Source organism: Poromitra crassiceps (assembly GCF_964638095.1).
Source record: "Poromitra crassiceps genome assembly, chromosome: 29".
Lineage (NCBI taxonomy): Eukaryota > Metazoa > Chordata > Actinopteri > Beryciformes > Melamphaidae > Poromitra > Poromitra crassiceps.
Window position 1 is genome coordinate 11,588,295 of NC_139641.1, and position 18,983 is coordinate 11,607,277.

General features: G+C 43.6%; 1 protein-coding gene across 1 annotated transcript; it reads right to left on the reverse strand.

Moving 5' to 3' along the window:
* Positions 1 to 276: 276 nt before the first annotated feature.
* LOC310800055 (uncharacterized protein) lies at positions 277 to 12,168 on the reverse strand (the record flags this gene model as incomplete). Its single annotated transcript, XM_083662641.1, has 4 exons — positions 11,220 to 12,168; positions 10,086 to 10,156; positions 2,344 to 2,555; positions 277 to 307 (listed from the first exon to the last, which is right to left on the reverse strand). Exons 1-4 carry the CDS (start codon positions 11,974 to 11,976, stop codon positions 277 to 279), a joined length of 1,071 nt encoding a protein of 356 aa, XP_083518767.1. The 5' UTR covers positions 11,977 to 12,168.
* Positions 12,169 to 18,983: the final 6,815 nt, after the last annotated feature.

Consider the following 18,983-nt stretch of genomic DNA (forward strand, 5'->3'; position numbering starts at 1 on the left):
ATGGAGAGTCGGGGCTAAGCCTGCTCCAGAGCAGGGCCAGCTAGCCGGGGCTGAAGTCAGGGTTAGACCACTTTGGAGTGGGCCAGGATTGTGCAAGTGTGAAAGCTTTCTTAGCCCTGGGCTAACAGCTCTCTTAGCCCTGGGCTAACAGCTCTCTTAGCCCCAGGCTAACAGACTGACTTAACCCTGGCTAAGTGTAGTGTGAAAAGCCCTAATCATACAGGCAGTCTAACTAAACTTGAGCTACTGCTACACCTGCAGACGCCATGGCCACGGTCAAAAACTGTATGCCCCGCCCCCTTCCCACCTGGTGGTTCAACAAGTTTATTACACCAAAAAAAGATAAAACACAAAAGCAAACAAAATGATGAACAAAATTACACAGCACTGTAAACTCCATGTAGGTTATTGGGGGGGGGGGGGGGGGGGTGATTGACTAACTTGACTAAATCTGACCCAGCAAACTCTACAACGAAATCACAATACAATTTGCTTAATTATCAGCTAAACATTAGATCAGTGATATTCAACTTGCAACCCAGGGGCCAGATGTGGCCCATGATAGGGTGCCAACTGAACTAAATTGTCAAATATCACTGCTTGCTCGCCACCCAGGCACTTATATCAATGTACTTAACTAACTTAACTATCCTGTGTGGACCAAATTATCAGACTAAACTCTGGCTGGCACCTCAAAAACCTACAATCCACTACAGAGAAAAGTATATTATTGTATGTTTATTAACTGGCCCCTGGCCTCCTGTCATTTTGCAAAAGTGTCCCCCGGGCAAAGTAAGTTGAGTATCCCTGCATAAGGCTGCATTAGAGGACTGTTCAGATGCTGCCACAGATGATTCATGTCAGAGGTGATGCTTGTTGTGACTTAGTCACTTGAGTTAATGACAGGCTAGAAGTAATACACTGAAGAGCTGGGCTTTACATTCATTATGTTGATGTCACTGTTCATGTTTACTTCATATGAGTCAACTTTAGGGACAAATACTAAATTCAATATATCTCAATACAGAACATGACGCTCTGGTGGGTCAGAAAAAAATCATGGTGATATTAGCTCCATGTTATTCTGCTGTAGTAATCACAAATCAGATCCTTAAAGGGACAGCTCACCCTAAAATCCAAAATACATCTCACCTGCCGGCAACTAACACACAACAATATAGATGGATAAATAGCACTACAGGTGAGAGGAAAAATATGTATTTTGGATTTTAGGGTGAGCTGTCCCTTTAACCATCACGGCTCTCCATTCAAACTATATTATTTACTTTGTAATGAGATATTTACATTTTTGTTAACATTGTAGCAACGCAATGTCAAGATTTATGGCTGAGAAACAAACATAATTATGCATAGAGAGACTCTGCTGTGACTGAACTTTGATTCATTACATGTTTGGTTGGAGAGAGAGAGGCTTGTTCCCCCTGCAGACAGTGGAGGCGCTCTTCAGCAGGTTAGATGCAGCGGTGTCTCTTCAGATTAGATGACTGAGTGAACATTTTCTTACAGCGGTCACACCAGTAGCCTGTTCCAGTGTGAAGGCGTTGATGTGTTTTTAGGGTACCTAACTGACTGAAACTGCTCCCACATTGGTCACAGTTGTAGGGCTTCTCTCCAGTGTGAAGGCGTTGGTGTGTTTTTAGGTTATCTAACCGACTGAAGCTGCTCCCACATTGGTCACAGTTGTAGGGCTTCTCTCCAGTGTGAATGCGTTGGTGTGTTTTTAGGGTAGCTAACAGACTGAAGCTGCTTCCACATTGGTCACAGTTGTACGGCTTCTCTCCAGTGTGAATGCGTTGATGTGTTTTTAGGTTAGCTAACTGACTGAACCTGCTCCCACATTGGTCACATTTGTAGGGCTTCTCTCCAGTGTGAATGCGTTGATGTGTTTTTAGGTGACCTAACTCACTGAAGCTGCTCCCACATTGGTCACAGTTATACGGCTTCTCTCCAGTGTGAATGCGTTGATGTGTTTTTAGGTGACCTAACAGACTGAACCTGCTCCCACATTGGTCACAGTTGTAGGGCTTATCTCCATTGTGAATGCGTTGATGTCTTTTTAGGGTACCTAACTCACTGAAGCTGCTCCCACATTGGTCACAGTTGTAGGGCTTCTCTCCAGTGTGAAGGCGTTGATGTGTTTTTAGGTTACCTAACTGACTGAAGCTGCTCCCACATTGGTCACAGTTGTAGGGCTTCTCTCCAGTGTGAATGCGTTGATGTGTTTTTAGGGTAACTAACTGACTGAAGCTGCTCCCACATTGGTCACAGTTGTAGGGCTTCTCTCCAGTGTGAATGTGTTTATGTGTTTTTAGGTGACCTAACCGACTGAAGCTGCTTCCACATTGGTCACAGTCGTAGGGCTTCTCTCCAGTGTGAATGCGTTGATGTCTTGTTAGGGTACCTAACTGACTGGAAGATTGACCACTCTCTCCTGAGTGAAGTATCTGATGTTGCTTTAAGAGGTGCAGCTTTGTGAATGCTTTGTCACACTGCTGACAGCGGTGACGTTTGGGTCCGTTGGTGCCTCTCTGTTTCTGTAGAGAAAGATATAAAGAAAGAATCAGGACAGAGGCTAAGTAAGAGTGTGTGTGTGTGTGTGTGTGTGTGTGTGTGTGTGTGTGTGTGTGTGTGTGTGTGTGTGTGTGTGTGTGTGTGTGTGTGTGTGTGCCTGTGTGCCACTGAGATATATGAATGGAGGGAGTGTCCCTATCTCCTCCCTGTATGTTTTATTGAAGCCAAAATCAGGCCAGATCAGTGAACCAGAGTCTGCGCAGTAGCTCCATTGATTTAGAACCTCTGTGGGCTCCCCGCCCCTCTGAACTTTCTTATGTAGAGCTGCTGTTTCTAGAATGCGCACAGTGCGTTGTGTATTTATTAGAGATGGGAATAGATTTTTTTTTTAATCTAGATTAATCTAGATTAATCCTGGTCATTAATCTAGATTAATCTAGATTAAAATGGGTCATTTGAAGTCTGTCGAAGCCATTCAAAATATGTGTGTGCAACATAAATAATGACTAGAAGTAAGTCCTTGTGAACAGGTTTCTGTTTATTCGGTTGTTCACGCCCCCCCACAGCAGCCAGGATGGGGGAGGCAGACATAAATGTCCGCGCTTACATACCTGTTCCATTCTAAAGTGATAATCATCATGGCCTGCTCAATATGAGTGGACCCTGCTACCAGACAACTTTGAGAATAATAATATATATAATAATAATAATAATAATACAGTGGAGCTGCTCAGTGGCCAGCAGATCAGACTGTGGTTGTACTGGACAGCTTCCAGGTATGAATGTGTGTGAATGTGAACAGGGCGCTCCTGAAAAAGAGAGCATTGCTCTCAGTGAGACTCCCCCTGTATAAATAAAGGTAAAAAAAAAAAGAAAAAAGAAAAAAAAAAAAAAAAGATTAAAATAGATTAACGGCGATAATTTTTTTATCGCGCGTTAAGAGTCTCGCGTTAACGCAGCCGTTAATGGCGTTAACTATCCCATCTCTAGTATTTATATACACTCTAGCTCTGTAAATATGGCACTTTAAGTTGTAATATTTTTTATTATTTTTTGTCTCGCCAAAAGTAACCAGGAAGATTCCCACTATGAGATCAGTTTATCAAAAGGACGCCTGTACGAAAATCTGATTTCCGTTGTCGAAGATTGAGTTGTATCAGCCAGACAAGTCAGACCTCCGGGCTGCTCTCAGCCCGTGCTCTGAGAGCTAGGGATGGGCATTTTAAGCAATTTAAATAGTCGAGTACTCTCCTTCTATTATGAACGAGTGCTCGAGTCCTACTCGCGCTGGGGGCGCGGGCTGTGTGATTACTATGGTAATGACTGAGCAGGGGTAATATGCTGTGTATCGGGCTGTTCACACATAACCTTTGCATTTTTGCATGGAAAAAGCGCTGGAGCATTTTTGTCAGGAGAGGGACTGACTGTGATATTAGGTGACGCTAAGCTAACATCTAAAGCCTACCTTTAGACAGTATCTCCGATGGTTGGATTAGCGCTTTGGAGCAGACAAGTTGTGAAACAAGCGAAGGCATTTGATTTCCAATACATGTCCATTGTTGCTGAATAGTGATCACCATGATGCGATTGTCTCCCAAAAAGTGATTCTTTCTCCACATTTCTTGTGACTAACGTTATGGGAAACGACAGTGTAGTCAGTAAACTAGTGCAACATTTTGAATGAGTTTTATCGGGCGTGCGCTATGAAGAAGCGTGCTTCTCATTCGGGAGAATATCTCCAGCCACCATTTTCGGGAAGAGCTGGAAAACTTCCGGTTAAAACTTTCAAAATAATGTTACTTAAACAAAAGTAAATAGCTTATTGATGCACGTTGGAGGAGAAAAGGTATTTCAATGAATGAAGCAGCATCCTTGTATCAAAATACTCGTTGTGATGTTATATGGCGTGAAACTGTGGCTGTAACGCATTACTCAAAATAAATAAGGTTACAATAAGCATTTTATTTTGAAAGCAACAAAGCGGATGACGTACTTGGTACATTCTGGCTGACTTGACACCTGATAGAGTTTAGTCACAAGAAACCCAGGCGTGTTCGTTGAATGGGAGGGAAACACAGCGAGACCCGCCGTGCAGTTGCTGCTGGTTGCTGCTGGTTGCTGCCAGATCCACATGACGATGCGTGCGTAGATCTTCTACCATTTTTAAAGGGGTGGGGAGTGGAGCGAGTACCCGAACAGCAGAAACGTTACTCGAATACTGACGTTATGAACGAGTGCTCGAGTACCCGAGTACTCGCGCCCATCCCTACTGAGAGCAGCCCGGAAGAGGAGCCTCTCAGCCTGGAAGAGGAGCCAGGGCTGCTTGGCTCTCAGCCTCTCACTGGGGGAAATTCTTGGATGAACAGCTCTGTGTTGATTAGCCTAATGTTTCCATGGCATTTGATTTGATTAACTTTATGATTACATTTATTTTGGCGCAAATGTTGGTTAACAAATCTAACCGTGAGGCTACGTTGTTGTACCCCCCCCGGTACAGTAGGGCTGTTGAAACGAATTTTGATATTCGAATATTATTCGAATTTAATAATTATGAACGAAATTCGATTATTATTATTTTTTTAAAACGAATATTTTAATTTTTATTTATTTAAAAAAAAAAATTTTTTTTTTTTTTTTTTTTTTAGAACACTAGAACAGTGACAAGTTCTGACAACATACTTGAAGAAAAGAGGGTTAACTGAAGTTGACTGTTGAAGCTGCTATACTGATGTAAACCTACCTGTAGCTCTTAAAATGTATGTTCATTCATTGTTAACTGAAGTTGACTGTTGAAGCTGCTATACTGAATGTAAACCTGTAGCTCTTAAGTGCAATACGTGACTGATTTTTTTTTGTTCATGGCTCATTGTTGTTTTGGCAAAGTTTACTTATTTGTTTATTGATAAGGAGCTCAAACAAAGGCTGTGTCTTTTTTTATTATCAATTATTTCATTTTAGCATTTCAGACAGCACCAATACATCACTGATGAATATTAACTAAGCTCTGGTTATCTGACCTATTTTCTAATGCAAGGAACATGTTTTCTTAAATAAACATCATTGCTGGACTATTTGTGATAAGCCTAATATTATTTTGAATATTCATCCACCATTCACTTTTCCATCTACATTTGGTAAAATGCTTAGAAAAAGTTTTACTTGGTCAAACCCAAAGATTCAGCTATATTTAGAATCAGAACATAACATAAGAGAAGACAACAATTCACTCAGACCAAAATTTTTTTTTTTTTTTTTTTTTAATTCAATTAAAAATTAATTAAAATATTCGAATATAATTCGAATATTAAAATGTATAAAGCACTGAAATTCGAATTTGATTATAGAGGGAGATTGACAGCCCTACGGTACAGTGTGTGTAGGGCAGCCCAACCTAACGTTAGCCCAGTGCATGAGCCAGGCTGCCTGGTCTATTCTCCGACTCTGTATATCCCACTGAGCTATATCTTATTTATGCCTGGTATATCGTTACTAAGAGAGGAGCTTGTGAAGAACGAACATCCCCACAGTCAAAGCATTTCCCCCAGATATGCATATAAAAACGTTTGTTGCTTTAATAGCCTACAAAAAATAAAACGTCTGTTTGTATGTGATGCTAAGCCGTTAGTGATGAGCTAATGGTGGTTGTGTACTACTAGGCCTCATCTTATACCCGGGACGGGAGTTAACGTTATAAAACACATTTCCTGTCAGTTGGACAACCTGGTCAGTTCTGAAAATATGTGTCTATTATTGTGTTATTCCAGCTATCGTTATCGGTTGTTAAAGGAGGACTTACCCCCTAGATATGTATTAGAACAGTGATTTGAAAATACCTATGGAAAAAACCAAGAAATGACATATGCTCTTGTCTATACTGGACTCTTTGGCTGTGTTCGAGTCGAGATTCTTTTTCGGAAATCGACGCCATTACAGTTTGCCTACTGCCTCAAAAATAATTTATTTGAGAGGGGCAATATCTCTATAAATATCAACAACTAGCCAACGCTGTTGGTCTGTATGGAAACAGAAAATCTGAAAATGGTTTTAAGTTATATCAATTTGGTAATTCAGTGGCGAACTAGAAATTTAATTATTTTTCTGCATGTATCTCTATGGAAACTACGTTACGGGAGCAAAGTGACATGGGCTCGTTAACAGCAGCACACCCACAATAGGACAAACCTCTCGCTCTGGGGTAACACAATGCGAGATTTCTCCACGTAATTCCCTCGTCTGATTTTTCCTCTCAGGGCGCACTGCGCAGAGCAGGACAGAGCTCTTCTCCTCCTCGGAGCACACACACACAGAGCCAGTTGCTCTGCTCTGCTGACTGAAAGCCCCCGCCTCTCACTGCTGCTGTGTGCAGTGTGCGCGCAGACTCTCCCGTTTGACTGGCCGAGAGAAAGTGCTTCCAAGTCGGACTGATAGCCGCGGAAATGTCAGACTGTGCACAGAGAGCACTGGAGAAAGTGCTCCAGACAGCAAAACACACACACAGCGAGTCAACCCCCCCCCCCCCCCCCCCCGTTGCTTGTACACAGTGACGATATTACAGTAGCCGATGTGTTTAGACCAGCTTTGTCACGTTGTCACGTCGTAGTATAGCGTTATATTTTACATGTGCGCTATACTGCGATAAGATTTGTTTGCGGAAATATCAGACTGCTCTCTCTGCTCAGCACAGAGAGCCCAGCTGCTGCTGGCCTGCTGCGCGCGCCCGCGGAGCTTGGGGCTCGTCCATGTTACAGTACGACTCTCTCCCGCCTGCCTGCCTGGGCTGGAGACAGTGCTTGCAACTCGGACTGATAATATAAACATCATCATTCGAGCTTATCCAGGTAAGATATCAATAAAGTAATGACACATTCAGCGGGAAACTAACTATAATTAAGACATGTGCCAACTTTGACGACGTTTGGTTCAGTATTTTAAGAGCAAACTTCAATAGTAATAGGCTTGGAGTTCTGAGGAGCCAAAAGGGTACAGGGGGGGTAGGGGAGTAATTCTCTTGAAATCCCATAGTCTTTGGGGGCACTGTGACGTCAGTGTGCCCCTAATCTCCCATTCATTTGAGAAAAAAAAAAAAAGCAGTGTTCGACCTTTAGAGGGCGCTTATGCCAGATATGCTGCTGAAAAATGATACAAATGGTAAAATGGCAACAGTTTGGTGTCAAATGTGGAAATTCTGACCAGAATTCTTCACACATCACCCTAAAAGTCATATATATTGGTTAAAAGCTGAAAAAAAGTGTTTTGGAGGTAAGTTCTCCTTTAAGTTATATTAACTCATTCACCGCCAGTTTAGGACTGCCAATATTTAGCACAGGCCAAAGATTTTCATAATTGTTGGTCATCTTTCAAGACCCACAGTAAATTATCTATTAGCACCAGAGTGATTTGCAATACCTCAAAATGAAGATGTACGTCTCTGGGTTCACCAGGAAAAAAAAGTGAGCTTTTAGCATGTTCTGTACTCTACTTATAGCCATTTATATACACCCTGTTTTCCCCCAGAAGGTCTCCCAGAGAAAATAAACAGGAGAAAAGGCAATTTTTGTAAAAGGGCACAATCTCAGGCATAACTCACTCTCAATTCTTTTATTTTGAACTGTATTGACATCAGACATGTAAATATTATTCGTTAGGACACAAATGACAAAAAATATATATATATATATATATATATATACACATGAAGTGCTTTTTTTTTACATTCAACAATACAGTTTACTCGGTGTGAGTGAGTGTGCAGACAGACAGACAGACAGACAGACAGACAGACAGACAGACACACCGACAGACAGACAGACAGACAGACAGACAGACACACACACACGATCCCCCTTTTAGATTTCTAACCCCACATAGGATAAGCAATAACCACGCCCTGTGGCGCTGGGATTGGCCAGGAGCAACACTGGAGGGCACGCAGCCCAGCGATTTCATGAACCAACTGAAGAGCTCTTGAGAAGGACAGCGGGCTGCTGTGACTGCCTTCTGCCCGCTGCTGCCTAGCTGTTCCTGTGTTTATTTTGATTTGTTCTGGTACACCCGTCCTCGTCCATGTCTCCCTGTCATATCTATGATCGTTCCCGTTTTCCCCTCGGCTATTCAACACGTCCTCACCGCCCTCGCAAACTGATCGATCATTTCCTCATTCCTCCGATGATCAAACACATCTCTTGATTACTTTCTCCCGTTTTCTCCTGGCTGGCACAGAGGAAGGCGACTCCAGCTCGTGCAGCGCGCCGAGGGCGTTTCAATGGCGTTTCTCCTGTCTGCACAAGGAAGCGTTACCCGTTTTGCTGCTTTTCCTCTTGCTCAATTTCAAAACAACAGCTGCGGTATGTGTTTGATCGCGTGCTGTCGGCTACCCTTTGAAGGCAGGGACCTGTGTCTGTGTCACAGGCTGGGCAAGTGTTTGCTGCAGGCGCTGCACCAATAAAAACAAAAACACGTCAAACACGTCATTGGCGGGGAGGGCTATTTCTGATAACACGTCAAAGACGTCATTGGCGGTGAATGAGTTAAGCCGATAAATAATGAAAAACAGCTGACTAGCGAAAGCGGCTAACGCCATTGCTAGCCGGTGCCATGGCACGAGTCCGATACCTCACGAGTCCGACACCTCACGAGTCCGAAAAAAGAGGCATTATATTCCCCGTTTTTCACTAACCCAAAACCTAACCTCTCCCACCCCCACGCCTAAACCTAACCTCCCCCAGACCCTAACCCAAAACCTAACCTCTCCCACCCCCACGCCTAAACCTAACCTCCCCCAGACCCTAACCCAAATTCGGTCTCGTGAGGTGTCGGACTAGGGGGCAGTCCCCTTGCTAGCCTGCATGTTAAAACCATTGTGTACCTATAACGTAGCTGGAGTAACTCATAAAACACATATTTTCTGAACTTACTTCAGTCCCCAACCAACGTTAATTCCTCGCGCACCTTTCTCAAAACAATGTTCTTTTTATTGCGGTCCATTGATGTCTGGTAGCCAGCACAGCCAACCCATGAGCCACCCGACTTCCAGGGAGCGTTAGATAACATGAAGCCGTGTGTCTTGTCTATGACGATAGATCTATAATGTGCAGAGCCTGTCCAGCCAATGACGGCTTGAGACTGGCTGCCACAGCTGTCAATCATCCATTTTTATCCCTTTTTATATGTCAAATAACTACTTGAAAACAAACTGATCAGAAAAATGACCACTTGCACAGGCATTAGCATGATCTAAAATGATACAAACCACCTTTGGAAAAAAAGTATCTGACGTATACTGTGATTATTTCGGTTGTGATTTTCCCATCCACTAACATGGGGAAGCGGGCCTTGTGACCTAATACTGAATTCAACCGCCAGAGCGGGACCAATGCTCAGTCCATCTTATAATATGTCCATGGTGTGTGCCTGTGTGTGTGTGTGTGTGTGTGTGTGTGTGTGTGTGTGTGTGTGTGCCTGTGTGTGTGTGTGTGTGTGTGTGTGTGTGTGTGTGTGTGTGTGTGTGTGTGTGTGTGTGTGTTCTCAGCATCAGTGACTGATATTTTCCTCACCTTTGCTGAAGAATTCATTTGGACAACGTTCCTCTCCTCCTCTGCCAGATGTCTCTTCCCACCAAGCAGCTCTGTAGGTACAGCAGGGTTACATTGTGCTCATCAATCAACATATCAGCAATAGTACGAATCAGCGTGACGTCACTTGCCACCCAGACATGCTGAACCCCGCGGCAGTTAATAGTACGAGTGCTCCAAACAAACGTTAATATCTCAAAAACTATACATCATATCGCTTATATTTTGACATTCTGAGTGAGAGCAGAAGTAGCTCAAGAGTTTGATGTATAATATATGCATGTCGTGAACTGTCACAGTTTTTAAAACGTAAACAGAGATAACTGTTCCCAAGAAAGATATCCTACACTACCCAAACAATAAGCCACATATAACTAAGGAGGTAAAAAGATGCATTAACAAAACAAAACTGGCTTTTGAAAATAGGGAAAGGATGGGGGCAGCTGCAGCACAGAAAGAGCTGAATCTGTTGCTGAGGAAAGCTAGAGGGAATGTGTCTCGTCAAGGATCCTTTACGACCAAAACTTTTACCACAGACTGAGCAATTAAATTGTTTATCTCCTGTGTGGACTATCATGTGTCTCTTCAAGTGTCCTTTCTGACTAAAACCTTTACCACAGACTGCAATTAAATTGTTTATCTCCTGTGTGGACTATCATGTGTCTCTTCAAGTGTCCTTTCTGACTAAAACCTTTACCACAGACTGCAATTAAATTGTTTATCTTCTGTGCGGACTATCATGTGTCTCTTCAAGTGTCCTTTCTGACTAAAACCTTTACCACAGACTGCAATTAAATTGTTTATCTCCTGTGTGGACTATCATGTGTCTCTTCAAGTGTCCTTTATGACCAAAACTTTTACCACAGACTGAGCAAATACATTGTTTGTCACCGTTTCCTTTACGACCAAAACATTTACCACAGACTGAGCAATTATATTGTTTATCTCCTTTGTGGATTATCATGTGTTTCTTCAAGTCTGCTTTATGACCAAAACATTTACCACAGACTGAGCAAATAAATTGTTTATCTCCTGTGTGGATTATCATGTGTCTCGCCAACTGTCCTTTATGACCAAAACCTTTACCACAGAGAGAGCAATTAAATTGTTTCTCACCTGTGTGGACTATCATGTGTGCATTCAAGTGTCCTTTATGACCAAATCCTTTACCGCAAACCGAGGAGCTGAAGTGTTTCTTCCTTGGAACTTCACTCTTTTTCTGTGAGGCTAAACCTGACTGAGGTTCACTAGTTTCCATGCATTCATCATCATTGTCTTCAGTCTCAGAAGAGTCTGAAGTGTTGTCATCACTAGTTGGTTGTGAATTACTAGCTGGTTCTGATACTCCACAGTCCTCTCCATCAGCTTCTGTTTTCATCTGTTCAGTTGAGCAGGTGGCTACAGGCTCTGTCTCTCTGTTCTCCTCAGTTTGGCTTTGATGAAGCTGTGAGGACTGAGGTTTCTCTTCACTCTTCACAGGGACAACAGAGAATGGGAACTTGGTGATATCAGCCTCCTCCAGCCGTTGAAGCTGCTCTCCCTCCTGACTGGTCCAGAGTTCCTCCTGTTCCTCTTTATTGTGTGGAGACTCTGGGTCCTCCTGTTCCTCTTTAATGTGTGGATACTCTGGGTCCTCCTGTTCCTCTTTAATGTGTGGATACTCTGGGTCCTCCTGTTCCTCTTTAATATAAAGTGGGGGCTCTGTGTCCTCCTGCTGCTCAGCGGGAACCTCTTCTTTAATGACCAACAGCTGCTGGAGGTCTGGAGACAAGGCCTCTCTGTGTAACCGCACAGCGTCCAGCAGTTTATCTTCAACAGCCACAGTTATGCTCTGCTTCACCACCACAGCTCTTAGCTTCTGGACTTTAGACATTTCAATGTTCACACAGTGACAGACTGGAACTTTTCCTCCTGAACTGTGACCAACTTTACCTTTCTAAGCTCCAATAAATAGCTTCACAGCTAACGTTAGCTTCACAGCTAAACCATTCATCTGAGCTGGACTGAGTCTTCTTCCTCTGATCAACGGAGCCCTGGTTCCACTTCATATATTCCTGATAATATCGTCCGCACATACGAGTCTTCTGTTTGTAAATTAAACTTCTTAAAGTATTATAAACGGGAAATAGGCTATTATGCTACTGCTACTGCTAACGTTACTCTTAGTTGGACATAACATACACACACTTCCTGGTTGCTGCTGGGACGTACCATTACAACATGACTCTAGAGGGGGGTTTAACCCCATAACAGTTGGTGGGTGTATTGTACTGTCCATGGTGTCCGCCTTTCGTTCCGCCGTTCACAGCGCCGGATAGGGTTCCATTGCCGTTGCCACCCAGTGGCGTGGTTTGTTTACCAAAATGCTGCTCGGCTTATCCCTCGTATAAGTATTTTACGAAATGTCTACGGGAAAATAAATGAGATGCATCTAATTGCAGCGCTGATGATGTTGCTCCCCTGGGTCTGATCACCTGCGACACGGACAGCAGCACCGCTCCCCTGGGTCTGAACACCGGCGACACGGACAGCAGCACCGCTCCCCTGGGTCTGATCACCGGCGACACGGACAGCAGCACCGCTCCCCTGGGTCTGATCACCGAGGACTCTGTGCTGGAGGAGGACGAGTGAGTGTTCAGTGTATTAATATTATTAGCCTGCCTGCTCGGTAGACCGTGACGGGTCCGGGAGCGGGCGGCATTTGTCACAATTGTGATCATGTATCAGATAGCAGCGTCAGCGGCAACATACATAGAGACTAGTCCTCTCTATGTGGCATTTATCATGACATTGCCCGCTTTAATATATATCTAAAGCAGCTTAATACAGTTACATGGCTGTATGGAGTGCTGCTAATCTTCCCAGTAGATCTGGATTATGCCCAGGAAGAGGCTTTGTGGCTATAAAGGTCCAGGGCAGCAGGCTGCTGCTGGATGATTATTTAAGATGAGGCTCCCTGACTATCATCAGCACCAAAGAGCCTGACTGCTCAATTACAAGATGTAACTGCCACACACACACACACACACACACACACACACACACACACACACACACACACACACACACACACACACACACACACACACACACACACACACACACACACACACACACACACACACACACACACACACACACACACACACACAGGGTATCATTGAGCCATCTCTTCTCTTGTCATGACAAAGTTGTTATAGTTTCAAAAGGCATTAACAGCATTTCATCAACAGCTTATAACTATGGGGTAACCGTAAATCCCCATGTAAACAAAGCCATGAGTTGTCTGGCAGTGTCTCCACAGGAGGCGCTATCCTGCAATTATCCAGTGGGCTTTATATATCTATCTATCTGTATTGTGTATATATATATATATATATATATATATATATATATATATATATATATATATATATATATATATATATATATATATATATATATATATATATACCGTGTGTGTGTATATATAAGCACATTTACAAGCACATAAGCTCTGTAGGCTATGTAACTGGTGGCACTGTGTTGTATAATTTTGGAGTGTATGTATGTTATTTCTTTATTTCTTTTATTTTCCTGTATCTGAGTGTGCTCGTTTTTCTGTGTTCTAAAAAATTTAAATTGAGGGGTAAAAAAGCAACAACAAAAAAGCTTTCCACTGACAAACTAGTGAAAAGCATTTTATTGTGAAGAAATGAAAGGAAATGCAATGTTTATCCAGCTGCCAGGACTTTTGACCATTCGTGACTCATCAGTCACACAGCCATATCCATGTTGCTGCTGCTTTCAACTCAAGACAAGCACCTCATCTGATAAGACACCTTCACCTGGGATGATGTTTAGACTGTATGCTGTATAAATACACTGTCCTTTGGTGTGTCCTATTGTTTTTATGTATGTGTGTATGCAAATTCTCCACTGTTTTTGTCATATTTATATAACACTGCTTACTGTCTGTTCTAAAATACCAATAAACAGATGTTTAAAACAATAATGTCCTCTAAAATAGGTTAGTGCAGCAGTGGCTTTATCCACAGGGCTGTGGATTATGGAAGTGTGTCATACTTTTTACCTACTGATCAGAATGGCTTCATCTGATTGGGATATTTCTGTGGATATGCCTTGACTGAAATGTTGTTATTAAAAGCAGGACATTTATGTATTCAGATTCAGGTATCAGAAGTTGGAAAAGACATGAGTTTCATTCCCCCCACAGAATCTGGAACGCCTTAACGGACAACTATGGGAAGATGATGTCGGTGGACTGGAAACAGTCTCGAACACGCTCCCTCCACATCCTCATGTTCTACCTGGAAGAGAAACCGGTGCGTTGGAGGACTACACCCCTCCCTTCCATGCCTCATATATAATGTTTTAATTTACCCCTCCTATCCAACCCCTCCTCTCCTGCCCTTTCAGTTCATCCCACAAATCTCAAATATTCATTGTGCTAGCTTCAGGGTTTTGATTAAATCCCCCCCATCCTCTTTGGCAGAGAGCGAGTGATGGAGCCACGGAGCTGTCGGACGAGGAGGGGCTGAGGGAGCAGCTGGACATGCACTCCATCATCGTCTCCTGCCTCAGCGAGGCGCCGCTCTTCACAGCAGAGCAGGTAAGTGTTTCAGGAATAGGGCTGGGTTAAAAAAATCGATTCTCCAATTTTTTATCGATTTTTATTTTAATCCTTTGATATCGATTCATATGTCCAGAGATAGATTTTTTTTTAATTAAAAAATGAAATAAATAAATAAACATAGGCTATAATATTATAGGCTGTGTGTGGTAGTTGAAACATAGTTTCAATTTGACGTTTATGTTTGTAGTTGAAACAAAAACATAAATACTGTAGGCTACATAAATGGAAATGTTTGACATAAATATCGGTTGAAGAAGTGTTGTTTTGTCATGTTAAATCCACTTTATAATATCTTTATTTTTCTCCTTCCCATAAAATTGCAGTACAATAAAAGGGTACGCATATACTGCCCTCTTCTGAGGGAAAGATGAACAATGCACTTTATATATAGACATGTCCCCCTCTGTCCCCTCTCCATCCAACTCATTATATAAACATGTCCCCCTCTGTCCCCTCTCCATCCAACTCATTATATAGACATGTCCTCCTCTGTCACCTCTCCATCCAACTCATTATATAGACATGTCCCCCTCTGCCCCCTCTCCATCCAACTCATTATATAGACATGTCCTCCTCTGTCACCTCTCCATCCAACTCATTATATAGACATGTCCCCCTCTGTCCCCTCTCCATCCAACTCATTATATAGACATGTCCTCCTCTGTCACCTCTCCATCAAACTCATTATATAGACATGTCCTCCTCTGTCACCTCTCCATCCAACTCATTATATAGACATGTCCCCCTCTGTCCCCTCTCCATCCAACTCATTATATAGACATGTCCCCCTCTGTCACCTCTCCATCCAACTCATTATATAGACATGTCCCCCTCTGTCCCCTCTCCATCCAACTCATTATATAGACATGTCCCCCTCTGCCCCCTCTCCATCCAACTCATTATATAGACATGTCCCCCTCTGCCCCCTCTCCATCCAACTCATTATATAGACATGTCCCCCTCTGTCCCCTCTCCATCCAACTCATTATATAGACATGTCCCCCTCTGTCCCCTCTAGATCCAACTCATTATATAGACATGTCCCCCTCTGCCCCCTCTCCATCCAACTCATTATATAGACATGTCCCCCTCTGTCCCCTCTCCATCCAACTCATTATATAGACATGTCCCCCTCTGTCCCCTCTCCATCCAACTCATTATATAGACATGTCCCCCTCTGTCCCCTCTCCATCCAACTCATTATATAGACATGTCCCCCTCTGTCCCCTCTCCATCCAACTCATTATATAGACATGTCCCCCTCTGTCCCCTCTCCATCCAACTCATTATATAGACATGTCCCCCTCTGCCCCCTCTCCATCCAACTCATTATATAGACATGTGCCCCTCTGCCCCCTCTCCATCCAACTCATTATATAGACATGTCCCCCTCTGTCCCCTCTCCATCCAACTCATTATATAGACATGTCCCCCTCTGTCCCCTCTCCATCTAACTCATTATATAGACATGTCCCCCTCTGTCCCCTCTCCATCCAACTCATTATATAGACATGCCCCCCTCTGTCCCCTCTCCATCCAACTCATTATATAGACATGTCCCCCTCTGTCCCCTCGCCATCCAACTCATTATATATACATGTCCCCCTCTGTCCCCTCTCCATCCAACTCATTATATAGACATGTCCCCCTCTGTCCCCTCTCCATCCAACTCATTATATAGACATGTCCCCCTCTGTCCCCTCTCCATCCAACTCATTATATAGACATGTCCCCCTCTGTCCCCTCTCTATCCAACTCATTATTTAGACATGTCCCCCTCTGTCCCCTCTCCATCCAACTCATTATATAGACATGTCCCCCTCTGTCCCCTCTCCATCCAACTCATTATATAGACATGTCCCCCTCTGTCCCCTCTCCATCCAACTCATTATATATACATGTCCCCCTTTGTCCCCTCCCTGGATAAATTAAAGGTTCAAATAGAAATAGGTAGGCAGGGTGGGAGTGAAGGCAAAGGGTACACACAGAGAAAGAGAGACAGAGAGATACAGAGAGAGAGACACAGAGAGAGAGATACAGAGAGAGAGAGAGACAGAGAGATACAGAGAGAGAGAGAGATACAGTATTTGGAGAGGGGAGGAGATCAGAAAGGAGGAGGAGGGAGGGCGGACGGGCGAGGGGTGAAAAATAAGCCATTTTTAATTTGAAGGCTAAAGGGCCAAACCATTTTCTACTGGCATGGGGGGAGTATAGATAACGAGTGAATTTTAACTATTGAGTGAACTATTCACATACTATATTGACAACAAATTTGCCATGTAATGATCCAACTCTGGTGTCAAGTATACCTAAAGTATATCTGGACAAATACATTCCAATTTGGCTATTTAGAGAAAAAGGTGTGACATGTATTTAACAAGTACGGTAAATATTTCCAAGACCATGTCCTTATGTGACCTCAATCAGAGAGGATACACGCACATCCAAAAGCCAAGTTGGGCAGGTGCTGAGCTCAAAGGTGAACAATAAGTGAAAAATGAATAAAAAGCTTGCACACTGCAAGGGCTCCTAGTTTGTGTTTTTTATTTCAAACACCCAAAAAAAAAGTGACGTTTCGAGCAAAGCTCTTCATCAGACTGGCAAAGGACTGTGAGACGCCATCTTAAATACATACAGGTCACATGATACAATTGATTCCAATGCAATCAAGCAAGATGGGTTACAGCTGTGGTTACATGGTCAGGTGAATGAGATTTCCCACAGACTGACTCACAGGGACCAGTGAATATAAAGGAGACTGAACCCCATCGGGCTCCATTCCACCTACTAAGAGCTTATTCACTATGAAGGCTGCTGTAGCTCAGCTGCTGTTGCTGCTCTGTCTGACTGGCACCTCAGCGGACCGGCCCTTCACACACAACGACCTGATCACAGTACCAGAGAGCAGCCGGGCCGACGTCTGGGCAGAGCTGAGGCAGCTCAGAGACATGGTGGTGGAGCAGAGGGTGGAGCTGAGCGCCACCAAGGCTGAACTTCTCAACCAGAAAAGCACAGTGGAAGACCTAAAGAAAGACGCTGCACAGCATTCAGTGGAGCTCACTCTCACCAAGGCTGAACTTCTCAACCAGAAAAGCACAGTGGAAGACCTGAAGAAAGACACTGCACACCAGAAAAGCACAGTGGAAGACCTAAAGAAAGACGCTGCACAGCATTCAGTGGAGCTCAGTCTCACCAAAGCTGAACTTCTGAACCAGAAAAGCACAGTGGAAGACCTGAAGAAAGACGCTGCACAGCATTCAGTGGAGCTCAGTCTCACCAAGGCTGAACTTCTCAACCAGAAAAGCACAGTGGAAGACCTAAAGAAAGACACTGCACAGCATTCAGTGGAGCTCAGTCTCACCAAAGCTGAACTTCTGAACCAGAAAAGCACAGTGGAAGACCTGAAGAAAGTGAATGCATTTCTGCTGTACAAACTGGATGCGACTGAACGAGAGACCTCAGCCTTGAAGACCAGACTGGCGGCTGTTGAAGCGGGAGATGAAGAACAAGCAGCAGGCATGACGTCCATGAAGGCCAGGCTGAGTTCCAGTGAGAGTCGAGTGGAGGCTTTGGAGAGAGACAACGCCGACAGACCCAAGGTGGCCTTCTCTGCTGCGTTAAAGACCACTATAGGACCAGTCAGCGCTCTGACGACAGTTGTCTACACCAATGTCATCACCAACACTGTTAACGCCTATAGCCCCGTCACAGGTGCATTCACAGCACCTGTGAAAGGGATCTACTATTTCAGTATTAGTGGCATGGACACCCGCACTGACAATTGGGTTGATCTTCGCCTCTTTAAGAATGGCCAAAGCATTCTGGAAAGAAGCTCAATAAACAGGTCATCAGGTAATCAGTATGTATCTGCTTCATTGATTGTCGAGCTGGAGGCAGGCGACATTGTAGACACTCGTTTCCCCTACAGGCTCATTGGTGATGCCGATAAGCATACCATGTTCAGTGGCTTCCTCCTCTTCCCTCTGTGAAGACATAAACCTACAATATAACTAGACCGGCTTTATTTCATGGCTAGAACACTGACACTGTGTTGTAACATCTAAAGCTGTTTAATAAAAAATGTCTGGAAATCACTCTGTGTCCATTTATGTGGAGCAATGCAAATAAAGGAGCAATCAAATAATAGAGTCCTGATGTAAAATGTATATGGTTATATTGTATATTGTTACATTTTCCAAAGGGCAGGTTTGAATTGTTTGGGGGATTTGTATGAAAGTCAAGTT